The sequence below is a fragment of the Nelumbo lutea genome, chromosome 3, assembly GCF_056320005.1.
Source record: "Nelumbo lutea isolate HS-2025 chromosome 3, American lotus-T2T, whole genome shotgun sequence".
Classification (NCBI taxonomy): Eukaryota; Viridiplantae; Streptophyta; class Magnoliopsida; order Proteales; family Nelumbonaceae; genus Nelumbo; species Nelumbo lutea.
The window spans coordinates 103366872-103391453 of record NC_142686.1 but is presented as its reverse complement, the minus strand read 5'-3'; the positions used below and the strand labels follow the sequence as shown (position 1 = coordinate 103391453).

General features: G+C 38.7%; 1 protein-coding gene across 1 annotated transcript; it reads right to left on the bottom strand.

Moving 5' to 3' along the window:
- Positions 1-1578: 1578 nt before the first annotated feature.
- On the bottom strand, positions 1579-24582 carry LOC148867294 (autophagy-related protein 18g-like). The gene is made up of 9 exons (XM_088979207.1): positions 24013-24582; positions 14368-14829; positions 13536-13985; positions 5740-5985; positions 4788-5612; positions 4529-4704; positions 3074-3204; positions 2221-2853; positions 1579-2026 (listed from the first exon to the last, which is right to left on the bottom strand). Exons 1-9 carry the CDS (start codon positions 24184-24186, stop codon positions 2022-2024), a joined length of 3102 nt encoding a protein of 1033 aa, XP_088835333.1. The 5' UTR covers positions 24187-24582; the 3' UTR covers positions 1579-2021.

Genomic DNA, 24582 nt, shown 5'->3' with positions numbered 1-24582 from the left:
TCTTCTTCCTTTGTCTTCATCGTCGATTTGCCGACCGCTATCGCTATCGCCATTCGACTATTGAACATCGGACGTCGTCAGACCTCTATCGTCGCCGACCACTAGTCTACCACTCGATGAGGAAGAGGTGGAGGAGAAGTAGAAGGAGAGAAGATCTGAATGGGTTTTTCAACAGATAAGACAAATTTGAATGGGTTTCTCGGCAAATAATCTGAAGATTTGAATGGTAGTGCTTTGGATCTTTGTTAATTCTTTGTTTCTTTTTCCTATTTTCCTTTTTTCCGGTGCAAGAGTTGATGGCTATTCGTATCTTTTGGAGTCTGTTGATTCTTTGCATTTGCTCCAGTTGTTCTAAGGTTAAGAGTCTGGATTTTGTAGTGACAATCAGGGATTCGGGTCCCTAACGGAGAATTCATCCCATCGGGGTCGGGGATAGAGGAGGATTCCTTTCCCCGACGGGGATCGAGGACGGAGATGGGGGGTGATTTAGGGGTCAGGGTCGGGGTCGGGGATGGGGAATGTAATCCCCACCCCGAAGCCGCCCCGTTGCCATTCCAATTATAAATGCAAATGGACGGTGTTGGAAGTATGATGTTGGTAGAAGATCCCTACCCATCTCGAGTTCAATTCTACTAACAACCAAACGCTCCCAATTAGGGTGCTCACGGTTCAGTTAAACAAACTGTAGGGCTCATTTTGTAACCGAACCAGTAGTACTGGTTTTTGGAAAACCGATTGACCGGTTCGATTAACCATCGGTTCAATTCATCGATTTTTCAGTTTTTAAAATTTTACAATATTTATTATAAATATTATATATATATATAATAAAAATTATAAATATATATAAAATATTATTTTATATAATAAATAATATATCATATATTATAAATATATATATTTATATATAGTGCATATTTATTAATTTATAATATATAAAAAATATAAACATATATATATATATAATATACGTAAACATATATAAAATAAATAGAAATATATGTATACCCAGTCGGTTTGGTTATCTACCAGTTTTCTTTATTGGTTAACCGAAACCGAACCAAAATAGTCGGTTCGGTTTTTCAGTTTTTTTTGCTCACCCCTACTCCGATATGGTCTGGCCTTGTTAACGCAAAGCTGTACCAATCTAATACGATCTTCCAGTTGCCTCGAAAAGTACTACTAAACTTTGCGGTCCGAATAATTCTAGATCCAGCTGCTTAACTATCTTTTCAGTATTGCAGAATTATGACAGTCTCCATTGTCCTCTTACCTCTGCATTTCTGTAACCTGCCTCAGTAGTAGAATGGCCAAAAGCCCTCCAACCCATATAGCTAACTCCTATCTAAAATAAACCAACTCCTAAGCGCTCTAGGGTGCTCAAGGAGCGAACTCAAACCTCAATTTTATCTCCTCACTGAGCTAGTCAGTGTGGTCAACCAGTTGATTAACAGGTGAAGGCAGGGATTGAAGAGGAAATAAAATATGGTAAGGTTTTCTTTTCCTTTTTTTCCAGAGATTCACCACTGCAAGAAGCCAGACAGCTAAAAGATGATTTTGCTTGCACAATGTAACGAGTTGTTTAATCTTCTTTTTCCTTTTTTTAGAAAAAATATTTGTTACACAGCTTAGAGAAAGAACCTGTTTACACTGAAATCATCTGTACAGAAAACCCGATAGAAAGTTCAAGACAGGGAATAAACCCAAAAGTCCAAACTTCCCCACACCCAAAAGCTAGCCTCCCATGAATTATGAATTTCCATCTACAACATGTACAGGAATGTGAGGGAGAGTCACTTTGGTTGAAGTGGTTGATATGCCCTCCCCTGATTCATGGAACCAGTAGCCTTTTCAGTTAGAAATTGAAATCTTGCACTTGAATAGGAGTCTGGAAATAATCTTGATCTGACCTCTATTCTTTAGAAGGCATCCAGAAAACCTTGCCACAAAATCCTTGAATATGAATAGCGGGTAGGTGTAATCAATGCAGCTATTTTTGGACTCGAGGATAGAGGTAGAGATCACCCTACATCACAATAGAAATTCAAAGTTAGAGTTAAATCCTTACATTAGAAATAACAAGGATAACCACTCTATCTATCATACTGCCATTCTTTGTTAGGTGATCATATGGCCATTCAGTGGCAGCTATTGCAACGGTGTGCATAAACAATCAAACCATACATGATAAAGTCATATAAATAATTTGTGGATTATTACCTTCCTCACTGAAGGCAAATACACCCCCAAGCATGTCATCATTGTCTCCTTCTTCAGGTTTCTCTCTCTCACAATGGCTGCTATATACACCCCCAAGCATGTCATCATTGTCTCCTTCTTCAGGTTTCTCTCTCTCACAATGGCTGCTATTGCTGTCAGCATCGGTAACAACTTCAGTGGAGTCACGACATTCATCAAGCTCTGTCACTTTACAATAGCCCTCATCAAAATACTGCCCAAAATCTAGTGGCTCTTGCAACTCCACATGCCCAGGCCCATCAGCAGAAGTTTTGATACCAAAGGTTGAACAATCAGAACTTGCATTCAAGATTTCACTGATCACACCAGTTTTTGTGAGAGCACCACTGGTGAGAGGACTTCCAACAGAAGGTGAAGAGGATAAACCATTTATAACAGAACTATCCCCCACAAGGTTACCAGACTTGGTACAATGTTCAGAAGGGAATGTTCCATCCACTTGGTCAGAAGGATCTGGGCTTAGAAAGGATGATGAATTACTGAGACTCCCCTTTGTATCATGATTGGTCTCACTCGCAGTTGGATTCACAGATACAGAAGATTTCATGGTATTTATTTGATCCAAATCAAGTAAAGATTCAGTTCTCACTGACCCTAATGGAGATAAAGAACAAAATGAGGATTTGTTTATAGAATAAATCAATAATAAATTTCAAGAATGCACCATTTATTTGAACTTTGAAGCTTCATACCAAGTGACCAGGAATTAGCATACAAGATTTTATTGAGACCTTGTATACAAAATTTCAAAGCAATATCCAAACCATTATATGCTAAAAAAAAAAGAATTGCCTCTTAATTCAGATGTTCTTACCCCCATCTGAGCTTCCCACAGATCCAAGAGAAGCTGGCTTAGAATGGCAAGTAACAGTCTCTTCAGTGAACTTGCCCTTAGTTCCTGGAGTATCAGAAGAAGAGTTCATATATCTTCCCCCAACAACGCCCCTGCATTAGACAAGCAAGCAGATATCCTAGTATTTTAATTATACAATGGGACAGAAAATCTTACGAAAAACATAGAAAGGATAAAACTAAATCTCAAATGTGCAAATATGCTAGATAATGGAAGAGCTGCTTTTTATAATGCTATGACAAATACTTATTGCTTATTTGGAAAATATTTTTTGTAAATTTTTTATTGTGTGTTTATCAATCAAAAAACTTTATATTGCCTTTATTAACTGCAGATATAAGCAAGGCTCAAAGTATCAATATGCCCGTGTATTGGCAGAGACGTATCAGTACTAAAAAGCATGCGCTTTTATTTTTTAGTATTTTTTTCAAAAATTGATTTTTGGGTAGGTTTTTATATATATTTTTTATTCAAAAAAGAGGGTTCCCGAAACACCTGTAAGCAGGTATTTCGAAACCCAAAAGATACGATACAATACGCCCAACATGGGGCGTAGTGTATCGAAATTTTGATCCTTGGATATAAGCAAGGTTCAAAGTACCGATGCACCCCTGTGTATGGGCAGAAGCGTATTGGTACTAAAAAGCATGTACTTTTATATTTTTTTAGGTTTTTAAATTGGTTTTTGGGTAGGGTTTTATATATTTTTTAATTAAAAAAAGAGGGTTCCAACAGGTGTTTCAGAACCCCAAAGATACAATATAAGAAATGGGAGAGAAGGCAATTTTTGTAAATCTAAGCAAGAAGCATAGTTGTGAAGTTCATAAATATCTTCAAAATAAAACAGATATATTGAAAATGTCATGTAGCAAATGATATAATTTGATTTAATATGTTCACATTTTAATTAAAATAGCAGAACTAAATATGTTTCAATGTGATGTCTGGAAAAGAATCATCTCTGAATATTCTGAAAGCCAATAATTATTTATGTTGTATATGTGGCCCAGTGAAAAAGCAATGAAGTTTTTCAGGGGTTTCCTTGCCCCTCCACAGTTTTCATTTTATACCTCAAAAATTTTGGTACCAAGTAGTATAAATAAAATTGATAAAAGTAAAAGTTCCATGATTTCTTTGACATTTAAGTGTGGAGTTCTCTAAGTGAATATTCAGTCTCAGATTTAGCCTTTCACTTGTTACTCTTACACAGAAAAAGAGGAAGAAACAAGTTTCAAACATAGCCCGATCCAATAAGTTAACAGTGGAAACACAGAGAAACCAGAAATATAAGTGGAAGTCCATGGAACTAGAAATCTTTGCAAGATACCAATCCATCTCACATGAAAAGGAAAACACAACTAAATATTAAATAATAGCCACAACCTGCAAGGAAATGCAGACAAAACTTGTCATTACCTGTCATTCCAATCTGATTTGATACTATGGAAATGATCAAAAACAGGCAATAAATCCTTTCTTCTTATTTCAACTTCATGAACAGGAAACTTCTCAATTTCAATCTCCCCACCGGCATAATCTTTAGTAGGCCACCTCTCATTGGTCCTCAAGGGAATCATCATATAGAAGGAAATCTAGAAAAATGTGAAAGAATCATAACCAGAACATAACACAATGACATGTTAGGGTATCTTACAACTCAAATTAAAAGAGGTACCTTAGATTTCTGCCAAATGGGAATCCACCCAGAGTTAATCTGCACCTCTGCATTGGAAAGATACCAGTGAGGTCTTTCATGGGATTTAAGTAACTCTTTCCCCACCATGCTAGTATTCTGTTCCATCATATACTTCACATCATTATCTTCAGAATCAGAAGTATCCATGATTGTCTCGGAAGCTTCTTGTCTATCAAAGGAAACTTGAGAAATGCATTCCTCTCTTTCTGGCCAATCAGACCTTCTGCATACATCCCACCATTGAAGAGGTTCCACCTTCACTCTCAACTCATCATCTTGTATTTGCATATTAGAACCCGATCCAGTTCTTGAACTGCTCTCACTTTGTTCTGCTCCCAGGGACGGAAGAAGTTCATGTTGAACTACATGGCCAGATGGCGTATAAACCAATAAGTGCTCCAAGGCATTGGCTCTTGAGGGCAAGTGCTGAAGACCATGATATACAGAATTGTGGAAAATAGCAGCAACAGCACCAGAAGGAATAAATATCTTTCCTGTTGCAGAAGCTGCAGCATTGCTAACCGTATTAAGCCAACCAGAATTGCTGTTTTTTATCCTGCTTACAACAGAGAGTGTAATGGATGGTGGAGGCGAAAACAACTGCTGGTTTACCATACAAGATGAAGTAGACCACCATGGAATAGATAGACCTGGTAAGAGGGTGGGCCCATCACTACTGCAATTTTGTGTTTGAAGACCAACCTCACCACCAAAAGGAGATAGAACAAACACATGACACGTTCCCCGCGAGGAAACAATGGTTATCCACCGACTATAATGACTAAAACAGATATCTTGTATCACCTGAAAGACAAACATCCAGGAAAGAAGATATCGAAAAACCATTCACAAATAAACCAATGAAGGGTGCAAAACAGAATAGATACCAAATATCTGGAAAGATTTAAAAGAAAAATGCTTAATTGCTTACTGCCGAGGTAATTCCACGATATAGCTTATAAAGATGCACATGAGAAGAGCTCCAATCATAGCTAGGGGTGCTTGATCCAGTTGAAACGCAGGATGGCATAATCCTGAATATATTTATATTGTTTCCATGTACAGAGGCAGTAACCAAAAGGGTCCCACTTGGGTCAAAGCATAGTGCAGATATTGGACTAGTATGAGCTCTAAATTGTGAAATAACTGCTCTAGAAACAAAATCCTTAACAACAACCTGCAACCAACAATTTTAACCATAGGAAGCAAAAATCATTTTGCGCCATAGTTAGATCAGCATGGAGTATTATACAGTGGAATTAATTAGTGATATCTCACATTTTGATACTTTTGTGGATCGAGCAACATTTTAATAGATCATTTAAGATTTGTGTGTTTGTCTTACAACGCTGGTCCAAAGCCTGGATAAAGGAGGACAGTTGCATCAGGTTGGCAGCCAGTGCTACTATCATAGCCAACCCCATATAGTTTGGATAAGGCTTGCATGATGCTGATGATGATTTAAGATTTGTGAAGATATATGATATAGAAAAGAAAGGATCAGTTTTATGTGAAAAAATGACAGTCATATATAAGGAGTACACCAAGCATCCCAAAGTATTAGGCTAGCTTGCTACCTAATCCATATTCCTGTCCCTTGTTAGTCTACATCATCATCCATTTTCCCAATGACTGATTCCCAATACAGTTCTGTTCTGTTGACTCCATGTTTGGCCAAGTCATCTTGTCATACTGTTGCAGTATCTCAGAGCCCAGGTGAATGCAGCTCCCAAGTCTGTAGCAAGATGTCTTGTGTCTCTAAGAATATGCCTGTACTGCCATGGCTCCATGCTGCTGCTCTTGAGCATCCCACCACAACCTTTGAATCCCCCTCTACCAACAGCTGATTGTAGTCGAGGTCTTTCCCCATTCTAAGACCTTGAATTACAGCCAATAGTTCTGCTCTTATCAAGTTCTCATACCATACTGAACCTGAAAACAATGTTGCAACTGTACCATCAAAATGACTAAAAACACCTCCTACACTGACTGTCCTGGATTTCTCATGCTGCAGCCACCAATGTTTGACTTGAGGTAGTAAGCTGGAAGAGAGAACCATGATGAGGAACTGAGTAGAGATGATGATGAAGCAGTATGTTTCCAACCACTTAATAAGTCGTCCATCAAGAAAGTGCTAAAGAGAGATAGGGTTATATCCCAATGAACTACTTCTACTATAATGTTCTCTCAATCACTGCTTCCTAGTTTGAGTGTTTCCTTAAAGAGTCTTGCATTCCTTTCAACCAAACTGACCAAAAGACAGCAGCTCTAAGCCTCCAACACATTTCCATAATATCTTCCCCCTTTTCTTTGATAGAGAGAAAAGGCTATGATCAAACAACTTAATCACATACTCTGGAGGAGACCACCTACATCTGGAGTAGGCAAAGAAGTGCTCCCAAATACTAGAGGCATAAAAACAAGAGATCAGTAGGTAGTGCATAGTTTCATCACTTGCTTTACATAAAAGTCAAAAGTGGGGTGATAAACGCCAGTTGGGTCTTCGCTTTGTAAAACCTCGTAAGTGTTGATTCTCAAATAGAAAACCTCCCAACAAAGAGCACTGATCTTAAGTGGGATTGGCTTACACTAAATAGCTCTCAGAAGAAAAGGCCTGGAGGTGGGGGTGGGGAGGAGGAAAGGGCAGGGAAAAAACAAGTCATGTAAAGGACCCAGAATTCATACATGTCCAAACTCTGTGATCAGCTAATAGAGCCATCAAGGAAGACTTCCCCCAGGTGTGACAATAGGTCAAGAACCATAAGAAACTCTGAATCCTTTAATCCCCTTCTCAATCCCAAATTCCAAGAAAGTCCCAACTCAGTCGAAGATACACGAAGGGCAATGATAAGGAAAACAATCTTTTTTTTTATCAGCAAAAATTTTGTTTTAATAACAGAGAAAAAGTTACAATCAGTTACAATAGTTACAAGTTGCAGAAATGCATTAACCTAATCTGCAACCACATACAAGCAGCTACAGTTCTGCCCAGTACAAGGTAGATCTATTTGCCCCTTGTTTTGCTAGGGTATCCGCCATCCCATTTGCATTCCATTTGACCCAACCAACTGAGACTTTAACCTCCTTGCAAGTATGTCAATTTCTCTGAAGATAAATTTGAGCTTCCAAGGTACTGATGTGATGTTTTTACCCCAAGAAATGATCAGTAGTGAGTCTCCTATTTCTAAATCCGTTGTTCCTATCTGCTCAGCCATCTTTAGACCTTGAAGTAGGTCTAGATATTCAGCCTGTATTGAGTCACCAATACCTATTGGTCCTGAGAAGAGTGCCACCACCACACCCAAATGATTTCTAATCACACCCCCTATGCCTGCCCTTCTTGGATTACCAAAGGAACTCCCATCAAAGTTTAGTTTTAGTTTGTTCAGTGCAGGTGGCTTCCATTCCACTCTCACAACTACTTTGGGTGTCTGTTTGTGCTACTTCAGTCCAACTTCTTAGAATCTCATTCGTGGAGAAATTTTTTAATAGCTCCATGGTCATCACCCAATGTGCAGTTCTGCTTTTTATGGCTTCAATGACTTCCTCCTTTGATTTACTTCTTTCAGAGAAAAGTCTTAGGTTTCTTTCCTCCCATATAGTCCATACTGTAGCAGCTCTTGCTGCCTTCCATAAGCACTTTCCTCTTTTCTTCTGTTGTCTCAAGGAGGGGCTGAATAGACTTACCACATCCTGTGGGGGAGCCCATCTACATCCAAAGAGAGAACAAACAACACTCCAAATACTAGAAACAAAAGAGCAGGATAAAAGTAAGTGGGGTAGGGTTTCACCACAATCCATACAAAGGACGCACATGAGAAGAGAGGCATTTGTTAGGCCTCCTTTTTTGTAGCACATCACAAGTATTTACCTTCCCCAGGAACATTTCCCAACAGTGAGCTTGTACTTTTGGAGGGATTGGTTTACACCAGATTTCTCTCACTGGGAAGTTCACCTCCAAAGGATCAGAGTGAATGAGCAAACCAAAGAAAGATGCACAAGAAAATAAACCATCAGGAGTTGGGGACCACACTCTACTATCAGCTATAGATTGGTCTAAGTAGACCTTCTCAAGTGTTGAGATCAAAAGAACTAGGGACTCACATTCATTTTCCCTCAACCCTCTTCCAAAGTCAAAGTCCCGAGAGATACCCAAATCTGAAAGCATACCAATCCTAGCAACAGGTTTGTTTTTAAGGATTGATAAGGAGTAGAGCTCCGGGAATTTAACCATAAGAGGCAAATCCTCAACCCAAAGGTCTTCCCAGAATAAAACTTTATTGCCACATCCAACACCAAATTAGATAAATTGAAGAAAGGTTGGTAGTACCTCAAAGATTGCCTTCCAGGGGGAATTTGGAGCTGCAATGGAAGCTAGTTTTGCACCCCAGCAGTTATCTGCTTCACCATAAGTGCTTTTAATGACCCTGTGCCACAACCTATCTTCTTCACAAGGGAATTCCACAGCCATTTCCCTAGAAGGGCCTTATTTTTCTTTAATATGTTCCCTAAACCTAGGACACCTTGCTCCTTTGGGTAAAAAACTTGCTCCCACTTCACTAAATGGTCCTTCTTTTCATCGCCAGTTTCCCACAAAAAATCCCTCATAATCTTCTCCAACTTCCTGGCTATTTTCACCTGGATCTTAAAGGTGGAGAGGAAATAAGTGGGTAGGTTTGCTAGGGTAGATTTTATCAAGGTGATTCTTCCCCCCAAGGAAATATAATTTGTCTTCCACATCGTGAACTTCTTTGTGAACCTCTCTAACACTAGCTTCCAAAAGCTGAAAGCTTTCGGATTCCCCCCCACCCCAAGGGCATACCTAAGTATTCTAGAGGCCAGCTTTTCACTTCACAACCTAGCAAATTTGCCATGGCTTGGATGTCCCCCTCCCCAATGTTTATTCCAGCTACACAGCTTTTCCCCAATTCACTTTCAGTTTGGGGGCCTATTGAAACTTGTCCACCAAACTTTTCAGATTCCTTAAACTGGATTCATCACAACTTTCACAGAAAATTATTATATCATTAGCAAATTGAAAGCGAGGAACCACCACTTCTGATCTACCAATCCTCTAACCTTTAAACTAGTTATCTTGGTCAGCCTTGATGATTTGTCTACTCAAGACCTCAGCCACAAAAGTGAATAAGAATGGGGATAAGGGATCACCCTGTCTGAGTCCTCTTTTAGCCTGGAAGAGATCCTTTGCTACCCCATTCATCAGGATGGAAAAATCTGTCGATCTAATACATCATTTAATCCACAACCTCCATCTTTCACCCAAACCCATCTTTTCCATGAGATTCAATAGGAAGGACCAATCCACCATATCATAATCTTTTTCTAGGCCCAATTTGCAAATCAAACCTTTGCCACCTTGTTTTTTATTAACTTCCACACATTCATTTGTCATTAATATTTGATCCACACTTTGTCTCCCTTGTACAAAAGCTCCTTAGTTTTGAGAGGTAACAAAGGCAAAGACAGTCTTCAACCTACCAACCAGGACTTTAGCAATGATCTTAAACAAGCTACCCACAAGTCTTATCGATATGTAATCCTTACGGGTTTTGGCTTCTTTCTTTTTTGGCACTAAAGCAATAAAAGTTGCATTTGCTCCAAGCGATAACTTCCCTTTTTGATAGAACTCATCAAATACATCCATTTCCCAACAATCATGATAGAAAGCCATTGAAAATCCATCCGGCCCAGAGCTTTAGATCTATCCATCGAGAAAATTGCTTCGTGTAGCTCCTCTACACTGAAAGCTCTTTCTAGGAGGGCAGCTTCAGATTCTGGCACTCTATCCCACTGTAATTCTCCCAATTCTGAATTGCTTTCATCAGTGGAGGCAAGGATTGACTTGAAATAATCCACAAAGCACCTTTCAATTTCCTCCTTTGAGTTTACTCTTCCCTCCACCTCTATACTAGAGATTTGGTTTTTTTGTCTTCTCCCGTTTGCTAGGGAGTGGAAAAATCTGGTATTTCCATCCCTCTCTAGAAGCCATTTACACCTAGATTTTTGTCTCCAAAAAATTTCTTCCTTCCTCAGGATCACCTCTAGTTGCATTTTTAAGTTCCATGTTTTAGCTCTATCCTCCGGCCCGCACTCTTTTTGGGCCTCCTTTTGGTCCACTTCCTCTATTTTCCTAGCTAATTCCTCCTTTATGACCTCAAGTTTTCCAAATTCCTCTTTGTTCCACTCCTTAACCTTTTCCTTCAATCTTTTCAACTTCTTGGAGAATCTCACCACTTTCTCTCTAGCCCTTATTCCACCTTCTGACCACCAATCTTTTAACTTTTGCAAAAAAATTGGAACTTCTAGCCACATATTATCAAATCTAAAAGGTGTGGGGCCTCCATTAAGGTTTTCTTGGTAGAGACTTAGGGGGCAGTGGTTAGAGGTTACTCTACGTAGGGCTTTCAGTGTTAAGTTTCCCCACAACTCTTCCCAACCAATGGAGAAAAGGAGCCTATCCAGTTTTGAACACACTTGATTTTCTTGAAGATTTGACCAGGTGAAAGAGGCTTGTAACAAGGTAGGTTCTCTTAGTTCTAGGGACTCAACCAAGGAGTTGAAGTGTCTCATACTTTTTGTTATGAACTAATTAGGGTTGTTTGTCTCATTTGTATACCTTATTACATTGAAATCCCCTCCCAAACACCACAAGCCTTCCCAAAGGCCCCTGATTGCAACTAGCTCTTCCCAGAATGTACCTCTCTATATGAGTTCGGGCCATACACATTAGTCAACACCCAATCCCTTCCGTCACTCATCCTCTTGGCTTTTATTGATACTGAGTACAGTCCTATCAATTCCACCTGACAGTCAACTTCCTCATTCTTCCAAATTGTAAGGATCCCACCCGAGGCACCCCACGACGAGGAAAAAAACCAACTTAGACCCCTGCTACTCCAGATACTTCTTATCCATCTTCCATCCAAATCCGAAAGTTGCGTTTCCTGTAGCATGACTATTACCGGTCTCTCTGTTCTTATCACATTCCTAATAATTCTCCTCTTCTTTCCACTTGTTTTCTAGACCCGTTCTTATTCCCAATTCCTATTCTCCTCTTTTCTTCAGTCAACACCCAATCCCTTCCATCACTCATCCTCTTGGCTTTTATTGATACTGAGTACAGTCCTATGAATTCCACCTGACAGTCAACTTCCTCATTCTTCCAAATTGTAAGGATCCCACCCGAGGCACCCCACGACGGGGAAAAAAACCAACTTAGACCCCTGCTACTCCAGATACTTCTTATCCATCTTCCATCCAAATCCGAAAGTTGTGTTTCCTATAGCATGACTATTACCGGTCTCTCTGTTCTTATCACATTCCTAATAATTCTCCTCTTCTTTCCACTTGTTTTCTAAACCGTTCTTATTCCCAATTCCTATTCTCCTCTTTTCTTCAGTCAACACCCAATCCCTTCCATCACTCATCCTCTTGGCTTTTATTGATACTGAGTACAGTCCTATCAATTCCACCTGACAGTCAACTTCCTCATTCTTCCAAATTGTAAGGATCCCACCCGAGGCACCCCACGACGGGGAAAAAAACCAACTTAGACCCCTGCTACTCCAGATACTTCTTATCCATCTTCCATCCAAATCCGAAAGTTGTGTTTCCTGTAGCATGACTATTACCGGTCTCTCTGTTCTTATCACATTCCTAATAATTCTCCTCTTCTTTCCACTTGTTTTCTAGACCCGTTCTTATTCCCAATTCCTATTCTCCTCTTTTTCTTCAGTCAACACCCAATCCCTTCCATCACTCATCCTCTTGGCTTTTATTGATACTGAGTACAGTCCTATCAATTCCACCTGACAGTCAACTTCCTCATTCTTCCAAATTGTAAGGATCCCACCCGAGGCACCCCACGACAGGGAAAAAAACCAACTTAGACCCCTGCTACTCCAAATACTTCTTATCCATCTTCCATCCAAATCCGAAAGTTGTGTTTCCTGTAGCATGACTATTACCGGTCTCTCTGTTCTTATCACATTCCTAATAATTCTCCTCTTCTTTCCACTTGTTTTCTAGACCCGTTCTTATTCCCAATTCCTATTCTCCTCTTTTCTTCTCCCTCTTCCTATTTACAAACTTCTCATAGGATACACCACAGGCTAGCTTTTCCACCTCATTCATTCTCCTCTTTCTTTTTTTGTCATCTTCTGCCTCCTTTCTAAGATAGACCTTCCCTTTGGCTTCTTTTTGTTCCTTTCCTTTTAGTTTGGGTGGCTCTCTGCAAACATCTTCTCTCTCATCTAACCCACAGAATTCCTTTTCCTTTTCTTCTATGCCTACAATAGTTTCATTTACCCCAGCTTCCATTTCAGAATCCATCACTTGAATCAATTTCAGAATTTGTTCCTCCTTGTCTTTATCTCCTCCCCCACCTTCTTTTACTGCCGCACATGGGTCATTATCCGCCACCAGTGAAGTTTCAACAGCTGAAGTTTCACTCAAGATCTTATATATCCAGCAACCAATTGATTTTTGCCATACTGACCTGATAAAGGCTTGTGACTTATGAGTTATGAGTCTTAAAATCATAGGTTCATGTCGTGATTTGTTTACTAAAAACAATACTTTCTAATATGGCATAATACTTAAGTTGTACTTTGTATAGTTTTCTTACAGTTCTAAGACAATATCTCCCGTGAATTTCCCTTTCTGAAGTCAAAAAATAAAAAATAAAAATATTTATAAAGGACTTACCATTCCTGCATTATCTGTTTCATTTGAATGTGTTGATGATGCAAGTCTACCAACTTTCCTCCCTGAATTTGTCGATACTGGAGAGTTAGAACCATCAGGTAAGAACTCCTGGCAGTATTTAGACAATGTTTTGTATCCCATATCACCAAGATTTATTATGCCAGCAGCTAAATGTTTACTTGACTCTACTGCATAGCGAGCCACTAAGCTCCCACTGCTTGGTGATGTTGACGGACTAACACCTGGAGAAGGGCTAAGGTTTTGTGGGCTAAGGCGGCCTGTATTTGACAGTAAAGGATTGTTTGAAGCATAAGCTAGCCACCTGGGACCCACAGCCATTGGACCATAACCAATGCTAACTCCAACTGCTCCTTGTCCTCCTACCTGAGGGACAGGATAGGTCAAAACACTGAATTTCATCTCCAGTGTGAGGGCGTCAAAGCAGTATATCTGCACATAAAAAAGAATTTATCAGTAACCGCAAAACTTCTCCATCAAAAAAAACCACAACTATCCAGTATCTGCAGGTGGGATATCACTATATTTACCTATATACATCCTAAAATATAGTGTGTATATTTAGAAAAATTCTTATAACAAAAGCCAATAGTAGAAAATGTACTCTATCCTACTGTTAAAAGGAATTTGGTGAACAGTTCTGAAACAGTCCAGCAGTTTGGTGTAGGACAACTTAATGATGCAGGCTTCAAACCTGCTGCAAATGCTCCAGATCCAATGGCAATATGGCATTCCTCTTATTGATAATATCTAAGTTTTCCATACTAAAAATATTGATGAATATAATATGGAATCGAGTTTGATAAGTTCTCACTTGAGTTGCAAGACCAACTGCTACAATGCGAGGGCTGCATCTGACCATATACACAGCTGACCGAAATCTCAGCATGTGAACATAACTATGAGACCTTAGCGAGTAAAATCGCACAGCAGTAGGAGAGACACAGTTTCCTGGTTGAGTATCAATATTACCATCTCTGATCACCCCATTCAAATAGCCCCCTCCATGAACAGGACCTGAGGAGTTGGTTTCATCCCCTGCAACAACCAAGAGTAATGGATGTGATGCTCTAAACCCTTCACAACCTTCTGACTTCTCAGGAATGGGCTGCATCTGTAAAAACGTAACTGGACCATCACGCTTAGAAACCAGTTCACTGACGTTAGCAGCATCCTCAACATCAAGGACTTGAAAGCCATTGGAGTAACCAAGTAGGAGCACATGTTTCAAGGTAGACTGATCAAGCTCTAGCTTGTCAAAGCCAGCCCATAATACCTGTTTGACCAAGAATTTTAGTTCATGTGCAAAAGTCAATGAGATGACATTTTATACTGCCAGTTATAAATGCATAAGTTGGAATGCAGTTAGACTAGATTTAGCATGCATATAAAATGCTCCTGATGACAAGCATCAAGTCAAAGCAACTTTTATCCAAGAGATAGACAAGACCAAAAGGATAGCATTTCTGGTGATGCACACAGAATGTTTCACATCTTTCAGGTTTCTCTGTGACAATTGTGGAAGGAAGTATAAGAAATTCTCATAATCAGCATGGAATTTTTCTGAAATACAGACTGGACAGCATAGTTTGACCATTCATACCATGAACCAGGCCCTAGATGGACTAGTTCAAATTCGGCTCTGCTCTTTACTTTCCTTGGTCAAATAGTGCATAGCTTTATATAATATATAGTAACAGCCTGAAACTGTTTTATAATCAGAGACAGGCCAACTGTCTGTTTCTACTTTGTTTTTTTCCTTTAAATTTTAGTTTTACCATTTTTTTCCTTTTTTTTCCCAATAACACTTTCATTAAATCATCAATAGAAGATTTACAAGAGGAAGACAAACACAATTATCTTCCAAGAGCAACAAAAAACCTCAAGAAAAGGAAAAAAAAAAAGAAAAAAACACTAAAGTTACAGCTTAGCCCAAAACAGTGAATCCCTTTCTGCCCCTTGTTTAGCTAAACCGTCAGCTAGGGAATTAGCCTATCTTTTAACCCAACATGTCTTAACTTCCATCTCTCGCACCAGCCACTTGAATTTCCTCCTCTCATTGTTGTACCTCCATAAGCCATTGTAATCTTTAATCAGCCACCCTATCACCACCTCTGAATCCCCTTCAATTATGAGTTTCCTGATGTTCAACTCCTTAGCTTTCCGGACTCCTTCCATAACTGCAAAGATCTCAGCTCTAAGGGAGTCACCCACTCCAATTGGGCCTGAGAAAATGGCAGAAATGACCACTTTCCTATTTTTTCCTATTTTTATTATCCACAAAGGGCATTCTTGAAACTGGTGGAACCATATTATCTAGATGTTGAAATATAGATACATTTTGGTATGATCATTCTCCAGCTTAGTGCACCATATCATATCATGACTCAGCAATCCTCAAGATGGGGAATTGGGTTCAGGCAACCCTGGTGCTGCTGACATAGGAGGAGTTCTAAGGGATGAAAATGGGAACATCTGCTGGGTGTATAGTGGGCCGATAAGCATGGCAAATTCTCCAAGGCAGAAGTGTTGGCTGCACTTACAGGGATCAGAATAATTAACAGATTAGGTATTCAGAACCTCTCCACTGAAGGCGATTCAGCAAACACTATAAAATGGTTAGGAAAACAAGAGACTGGGCCATGGAGACTCAGTCACTTTCTGACGGAGGCGAGGGATTTACTGACTGCTTCTAATGCAAACCTGATTTGGATTCTAAGGGAATTTAATTCTCTTGCAGATGGACTAGAAAAATTAGGTGCTCTGTTAGAAGATTTGTACTCTGATAAGTTTCCTCCTGTATAATACATAAGGATCTGATCCCTGCTTTTGTTTTTCTTTTCTTTATATTTGTACACCTTCTTGTGTACCCTTCTCTTTTCTTAATGAAATCAGTTACCTTTCTCTCATAATTGGGTTCTCTATTCACATAATCAGCCAAAATATTTAATATCAAAATATGTATATTTTGGGAACATAGAGTAAAGCAGTTTCAAATAACAAGTTTCTTCAAGACACTGCCATGAAATAAAATTTTTATTCATTTGAGTTTAGGTTCAATCTTCCAATCCATTTTTCACCCTTAACCAATACAACTTCTAAGAAGGATGATATATTTGACAGACCAGTTCAACCAAGTGAGGAGGGAACCATCTTTTGGATCCCTCTTCCACTTTTGGTGGTGACTCTAGTAAGAAGGGGACACCTTCCATCCTTAATGAGTCAAGTTATCTAGTACAAAGGCATGTACAGAGGCATATTCCCTGTATACCTTCTTCTTCTTCTTGAGGAGGCTTAGGACTTTTTGCACTTCCACACCTCGTGTTCTGAACCATGCCTCATGCATCAGGACGGTAAGGACAGTGGAATGCCTTGTATCATGCCTCAATGTTTTGAAACATTGTTGTAAAAGACCTAGTTTAATACATCCTGAACCAAAATCAGACCAGCCTAGTTCGGTGATCAACCTGAGATGCAAGATGGTGATTGTAAGTTGTAAAGGCAGTATGAAACTATGAATATAGACTAGTGGCTGACAGCTGGCCACCCTGGATGACATGGCATAGTTCTAGAAGGTTCTTTATACAGAAGAGGAAAAGGAAAATATATATAAAGGGTACTCATTTCTGAATGGGACCTGAATCCGCTCCCTCCCTCTCACTGGCAGTCTCTCTCTTTTCCCTCTTCCCACCAACCTTCTGCAGGAATTACAGTGGCCTAATCCCTCTCCAGAGGGTACGTAGTGAAGCCCCTCTAGGGGTCCAGCCATCTGCTACTTCATCAATTTCCCCTCCGATCTCTCCTGACTGTCATCCCTCAGACCCTTCAGAGATCTGACTGCAATAGCCATTTTCATGGGCAAACAATTGTTTCAAACCAAACAATGAGCTTCTATTTAAATTTTCAAGTGACTTCACTGGTAGATCTCTCTCTCTCTCTCTCTCTCTCTCTCTCTCTGCATGTGAGGCCTGACTGGAAAAGGCAAATGGTATAAATTTCAACAAGGTGAAGGAAGGTGAGGAGAAAGAATAATTGCAAACCTAAACCAGTTAATATTAGAACAATTTATATATGATGATGGTGAAGATATTATCTGGTTTCTTAAGAGAGAATGATTTAGAGGAGCAGAACAACTTGCTTTTTTTACGGATGGTGAGACATATAAGAGAGTCATTTATTGATAAACAAGACAACTTCTTTAGAAACAGAGATAGAAAAAAAAAAAAAAAAACTCGTCTTCTAATTGCTGACAATATGGTAAGTTGGTCAGACCTTGTGTTAGAGTCAAAGAAGTAACATCATTCCTTAAACAACTCTTGTCTTGTACCCCTTTTGGGTCATTAGCCTCTACTAACCCCCTCTGCCCTTAATTTACACAATCCCCCCATTTGATACAGTGCCACAAAACATTTGATTCCCATTGACCCCTAATTTTGCCTGTCCATCTGATTAGGAGTTCGCTGATCTTGCAATGCACTTGTATTGTGTTCTAATGTCCATTGACAGTTTCTTTGTTTTTTTCCTATATGGCAATATCCCGCTTTAATGTTCCTAGTCTAGGTAATTACTACCCTTGAGTCTCCTACCAATATAACTTTATGATTAAGAGATCAAGCCATCCTTAGGCATGCAACACAGCCCATAGCTCTGCCCTTATGGAATCACCTACACCAATAGGCCCTGAATAGAGAGTGCTGAAGCTTTTTTTTTATAAATAGTGCTAAAGTATTTCCTTCCCCATCTCTTTAAATTCTTCCAAATTCAGAAAGGCCTGGGCTACCGGAACTGATCAATCAAAGTTCAGCTTGATACTATTCTCAAGAATCTCAACAGGAGGGATCTATTGTAGTGAAGCTTTATCTCTTGCCATGGAGGAAGAAGAAGCCACTGCCAACCAGTTTCTATGAATATCAACCTTAATCATCATGTTTTCTAATATTGGATCTCTACTCTTCTTCTTGTCTCTGAATATTCTCAAGTTTCTTCCCAAAAATACCAAATAGTAGCTGCTCTTGCACACCACATAGTTTTTCCTCTTTTTTCAGTTTGGGAGAAAAGAAGGGCTGAAAAAGCTTTGTGGATCCAAGGAGAAGTTCACTTACAACCAAACAAAGAGGGACTCCCAAATGCTTGGCAATACATTTCTGATTTAGTTGAATCCTATGATACTCAGATAGGGATACCGACAAGGAGACAGATAAGAAAAAACAAGGATATAACTCTCCATTTCCTAAATTCCAGGACATATATACATGTATCCATGTAATAAGCTCTTAATTTAAAAGCTAAATGTCATTTCTTAAGATTTATGTCTAGCCAAATTTATTGAATTTCTAATATGTGCAGATTCTTTTATAGTATAATTTGTCCAAACATATAATTTTGCATATTTTAAAAGTATTAATGCTATAGACTATATCTAGAAGTGCACATGCAGTATCTGGTAAATATCATGTCTGACACTGGTGCACTAGGTATGTACAGGTACCTGGATATCATAGACTGAATCATGATTACAGAGGCTTTGTGAGTTGATTCAGAGGCTTTGTGAATTATTACAGAGGCTAGGTGTATGCCATTCGGTCAAGATTGCTCTCAGTGAATTATTATGGTGGAAGTTGATTCAGAGGCTTGTGAGTTTGCTCTTCCATACAAATGGAGTGGCATGCAGCTCCTTCAACATCTGCGGTTTGAAACCTTCTAAGACAGATGATCACCCCAGTGCAGCTCTTCTATATCCAGTCCTGACCTGGGGAGACTATCAGCTTATGAGTTGGTACATCTCCAAATCCAAGAGTAGAGATGATTTTTACTAGCCAAAGATCTACACTTTTGCAAGTGGTGCCATAACTACCAAGGGTCCTCTTTATTTCCCCTCGCCAATCCAACCACCACTTGTGAATCTCCTTCAATTTCTAACTTAACTCCAATTAGAAAAGCAACTCAGCTCTTGTGTTAATTCTAATATTTCACCACAATAACTGCTTCAACACCTATTGGTCCAGAGAAAACAAGAAAAATCCTTCACTATATCTAAATACACCTCCTATCCCTGATTGCTTAAACAAATACTCTTCTATGTATTTAGCAATAAACTATTAGATCTCATTGTTGACCAAAAACTGAAGTAATAAATAATAAAGGAAATATGAACAACAAAAGACCACATTGATCATTACATGAGATAAGACCATCTACAGCACCAACAAGGTCTAGAAGATCTAGGGGCAGGTGAAGAAATGCATGGGTTGAAGTAGTAAGAAATGATTTAAGGGCCCATAATAATTTAATAATGAACATGATATTGAACAATGTGAATTGGTGGAATAGGACTCATGTAGCCAACTCTACCAATGCAACCACAAAAGTAGAGAAAGAAGCTTTGGAATAAAGAAGATCCTTCATATTCTTGAATCAATCACAACTTCGTAATTTTTGGGTTATAGATTTCAATATTTTTTGTTTCTTGGTATCTAAACAGGGGTATTTCGGGTCTTACAGAAATTTATTCCTAGTAAAAATCAAATTGTTATTTATAGTAACATTAAGACTTACTATTTTCTGTAATCCCTAAAGCTTCTATTTATAATAAAATTGTTATTTGATATTTTTAGTAATTTCTGGTGTCTTTACAATAAGTTAGTTGCAGTACAATTAGATAGCTCTATTTGAGTTATTTTAGGTATTAGAGTCCTTGATTGAGCATCCTCATGGGTTACTCACTGTGTTAGAATTTATTTTAGGTCAGCTTCCTAGTTGAAAAGGGATATCTCAGACCTCATGTTTAGTCTATAAATAGGATCAATGTTTTAAAAACCGACCGGGAAACAGAACCGCTTTTGGACACTGGTTTCCGGGTCAGCAGTTCAACCATCCAGTCCGCATGGATCAGCCTGAGTAACATAAGAATGCCCAGACCCCAGAAACCACTGTCTAAGTCAAATGGGTCAATGGTTCAACCACCTGGGTCAGCAGGTCACTAACCAATACAACAGTTTTGGGGAAAATAGCGGTTCGGGGGTGAAACGGAATCAGTACCCTGATCGGCTTCTAGACCAAACAGTCCACTCATCCAGGTCAATAACAGCTTGAAAACCTTGAATAGGATCATTTTAATTGAAAATTAAGAGTAGATTTAATGGAATGAAAAGTTTATTTTTATTTCCTCTCTTTTTTCTTCTGAAGTGCATTACTTCTTCTGTCTCTTCTCTATCACTATCCAGATCAGAGTCTCTTCCTCTCATAATTCAGATCCTTATTTCTCCCACTTCTTCCCACCGCATATTACCCATATAGTAGGGTTGAATTGAGTTGAGTTCAGTATAATCTTCTCAACAAAGAGAATTATCTTTTTATTTTCTTTTTTGTAGGTAGAAAAAAAAATGAAATTTTGGGAGGGAAGCCCATTTACAAAATACAATTACAGAAATAACTAACAAGCATACAAGTATAATCACCCCAGTACCAAAAACCGGTCAGCTGTGCAAAAAGAGTAAATATATCTGTATTAGTAATTAAATAACAACTTTCCATGGTTCATACAGAGTACAGAAGCCCTGTGACTTAAAAGAGGGCAGTCATGGCAGCCCAAGCTCATATTGAGAGCTCTCTTTACCAAAGAATACAGAAGTCTTAACCATAAATAATTTTTCCAAACTAGAGAGCTCATATTGAAGCACCTAAGCCTTGATCTAAAAGAACTGTCCTTTATAAGCAACTTGGAAAAGAAGTCAACCACTAATTTTTCTAAACTAGAGACATTGTAATATAGCCATCCATTGTAACCCTTAAAACGGAAGTAAATCTCCTAACAAGCATGAATAGGTAAGTTTATAATCTTGGTGCACTCCTTCAACCAAATCCCACACTGCTGTCTCCATGATATCTCCTCTTTATTTGACATGACCATCTCCTTAAAATCTTCCTTGGCCTCCGGTTTCACCACTTAAATCCCCCTTAAGTAAAGGATCCACTTCATTCTATTTATTAGTAAATAGTAGATACAGTAAGATGGAATATTTTTCTTGTTCTTTATCCTCCTAACATCACGTTATTCCATTTTTTTCATCAGTATCACGTTATTCCATTTTTCTCTAAATTTCCTTTTAATCACTTTGAGTTTCCCACAAGGCCACAACACATTCAGTTTAATAAAGTTTCACAGTTATCCACAAAATAAAAGTTTCCTAAAATACATATATCTAGTTTTTTCTTTAAATAAAAATATCTCCATCAATTTCTGAAAAATTCCATAAAGTCAGGTACATCTGTCCCCATAATTTAAATTTAAATACAAGTGGCCTTTTGGACCTCTTTTCACAGTCCAAAACAATAAGTAAATGATCTGAACTGGACTTTGCAAAGCCACTTGCATAGTTGCATGACCAATTTGTACCAACATTCCAGATTGGATGAGATACAGATTCAATCCAACTTACTAATGAAGGGGTTATAATAGTTAATAAAGTGAACTCCCCAACCTAAAAGGAAAATCTACCAACAGGTTTCCCATCGCCAAAGTCTGCAACATCCTTCATACAAGAAACTGTCCTCCTGCCCCCTTTCAATTCAAGTAGTGGACGATACTAAACTCCCCTAGAATGCATCAAGTAACCCTTTAAGAATTAATGACACCTTTAGCTTCTCCGAAAAAAGATTGATGAGATGTAACTATTCAGACCATAAATCCAGAAGTTCTACTAGATTTATAAACCACATTTTTTAACTAGATGAAAATTAAAATGACATTTTATGCTCATTTCATCTAGATATCATCACTACCCCCCCCCAAAAAAAAAAAAAAAACAAAGGGTCAAGATCTTCATTCATTATTCTATTTTTCCCTTAGTATTCGTAATTCTCACCTGTCACCTCACAATTAAACTTATAAGGTTAAAAAAAAAAATGATGATGGCTCTTCTAATGTGTTTCCTTTGGTAGCTTGCAAAATCTCAAAGTCAGTGGAAGTATGAAGATTTGGAAATATCTTATCCCCATTCCTCATTCCTAGACCATGAGAATAATGAGAATTTGTTTCTGAGATTCAACATTCATGTTGAGGGTTGATGAAAGAAAGGTTCAGTGTTGAACTGTTAAACCAGACCACTTGGGGGACCAATTGCTTTGGTAAGAAGAGATAGATGCAATCTCAAACCTCAGACATGGACGGACTATGTAACCAAGAATACAGCATAAATTCTCATATAGTGACTTTAAGTGATACAAACTGAAAAAAAAAATAATAATAATACAATAGAACTGTTAGACAACAAACATATCACTCAAAACTGAAAAATACAATAGAACTGTTCTTAGAGCAATTATATAGCGATAAGCTTCCTCCTTTGTAATTTGTAGGGGTTCTTCCCCTGCTTTGTACATCTTCTCATGTACCTCTTTTTCTCTTAATGAATCTTGGTTAACTTTTCTCAAAAAAAAAAAAAAAAAAAACGGAAAAATCATTGGCTCCTCTATAGTATTTCCCCTTTACTTGCATAGCTGTGGAAAGTCATTGTTATGTATTGACTAATAACTTATCATTTAACTGGTGGTCAACAGGAGAGAGTTTTCAAAGTGGGAGTTCAAACTCCTTTTTTTTTTTTTTTTTGATAATTGAAAATGGTTCCAGAGTTCAAACTCCATTTTAAGTATCTGCAACTACTGAGAGTCCTATACAAATTATGCCAACCTATGTTCCAAGTCTATGGGATCAGGAACACCATTCCACTGCTTGACCTGAAAACAAACAAGCTGCTTGGGATGCTAAATGAACAAAGAACAATGCCCAATAAGATTAGGCACTTAGAGAAAATAATAGACCCAGAGATAGCATAGACAAGATACATAAGAAGGTGATGAAGATAAAAACCCAGAAGCCTATCAATGTTCTGTTTCGCTCTAGCATAAGCAGATCAATCCAGAAATAGGACGATGGAGATGAAACGCCAAGAAAACACTACTCAGATGCAGGTGTTTCTTTTAAGCTTTTGCTCTTTAACATGTTCTTTTGTTGTTTTATATGTGCCGAACAATAGAAGCACCACCACCAGCAACACAAACAATCCTTCAGAAGAATTTTTAAGAAATGAAACAACCTATCCATAGCCATCTCTGCCCTCCTCACAACACAGATAGATAATCCAAATCTGAACATAATAATTCTAAAGGATTAAGAAATCGAATAACTGAAAGAAATGATCGAGCAAATTCCATTTTTCTCTACTGATCAAAAAAAAAGTTCCGTTTTTTTCTCCCTTTCCATCTCAGTTATCACAAAAATATAGAAAAAAAAAAAAAAACAGTTGAATAGAAAGACTAAGAAATAACTCAATAATCAAAAACAGGAACAGATGTTAAAAACAATGAGTATTAATTAAATTAACATGCTCAAAAAAAAAAAGCAAATAGAATGAAAAATCAGCATCGAATATCAGAAAAAAAAGAAAGAGAAAAGGGGAACCTGGTCTTTGGCCTCATCAGAAGCAACAGAAATAGAAGCGGCGACGGACGCCCCTGCAGACCTCACGGTGGAAGCAACGGTACTGGCATTCGTGGAGACCGTCTTCAAGCAAGAGGAAATAATCCGAAGAGAATTGGGCAACAAACCGTTACTCCTCCCCTTTCCCTTCCTCATCGTCCCCGCTGGGTCGCAAACCGCTGCTCGCAGTCCGACTCGACCACTCAGAAGGAACCCCACCACCACCCTCCGTCGACATCACCACTGCAGCCGCTGCCGCCGACCATCTCTGACGACCCACGATTCCCAATACCATCCGATTGCACGATCAAACTGAATCCGACAGACACAATAAACCAATATGGTTTTCTCCTTCTCCAATCTCCAATCTCTCCCCTCCTTCTCCTCCTCTCTCCTCTTTGAAATCGCTGTTCCCAGTTTCTTTGGGTCGTATAATGTTTCTTTTTTGGGTTCGGAGTATTTTGACTTGGATTGGAAGGGGCCGCTACCGCTACGTCTCTCTCTCTCTCTCTCTGTCTCCTCCCTCAGACTGATGAGCGCCTGTTGTTTGCG

What these genes read in the sequence shown, in the direction of transcription:
- LOC148867294 (XM_088979207.1), bottom strand. Translation starts at nt 24,186, where the DNA reads ATGAGGAAGGGAAAGGGGAGGAGTAACGGTTTGTTGCCCAATTCTCTT. An exon ending in CAGTTGGTCTTGCAACTCAA is followed by an intron (nt 13,986 to 14,367) that starts GTGAGAACTTAT and finishes TTTTATGTGCAG; the next exon opens with ATATACTGCTTTGACGCCCT. An exon ending in CCATTTGGCAGAAATCTAAG is followed by an intron (nt 4,705 to 4,787) that starts GTACCTCTTTTA and finishes ACATTTTTCTAG; the next exon opens with ATTTCCTTCTATATGATGAT.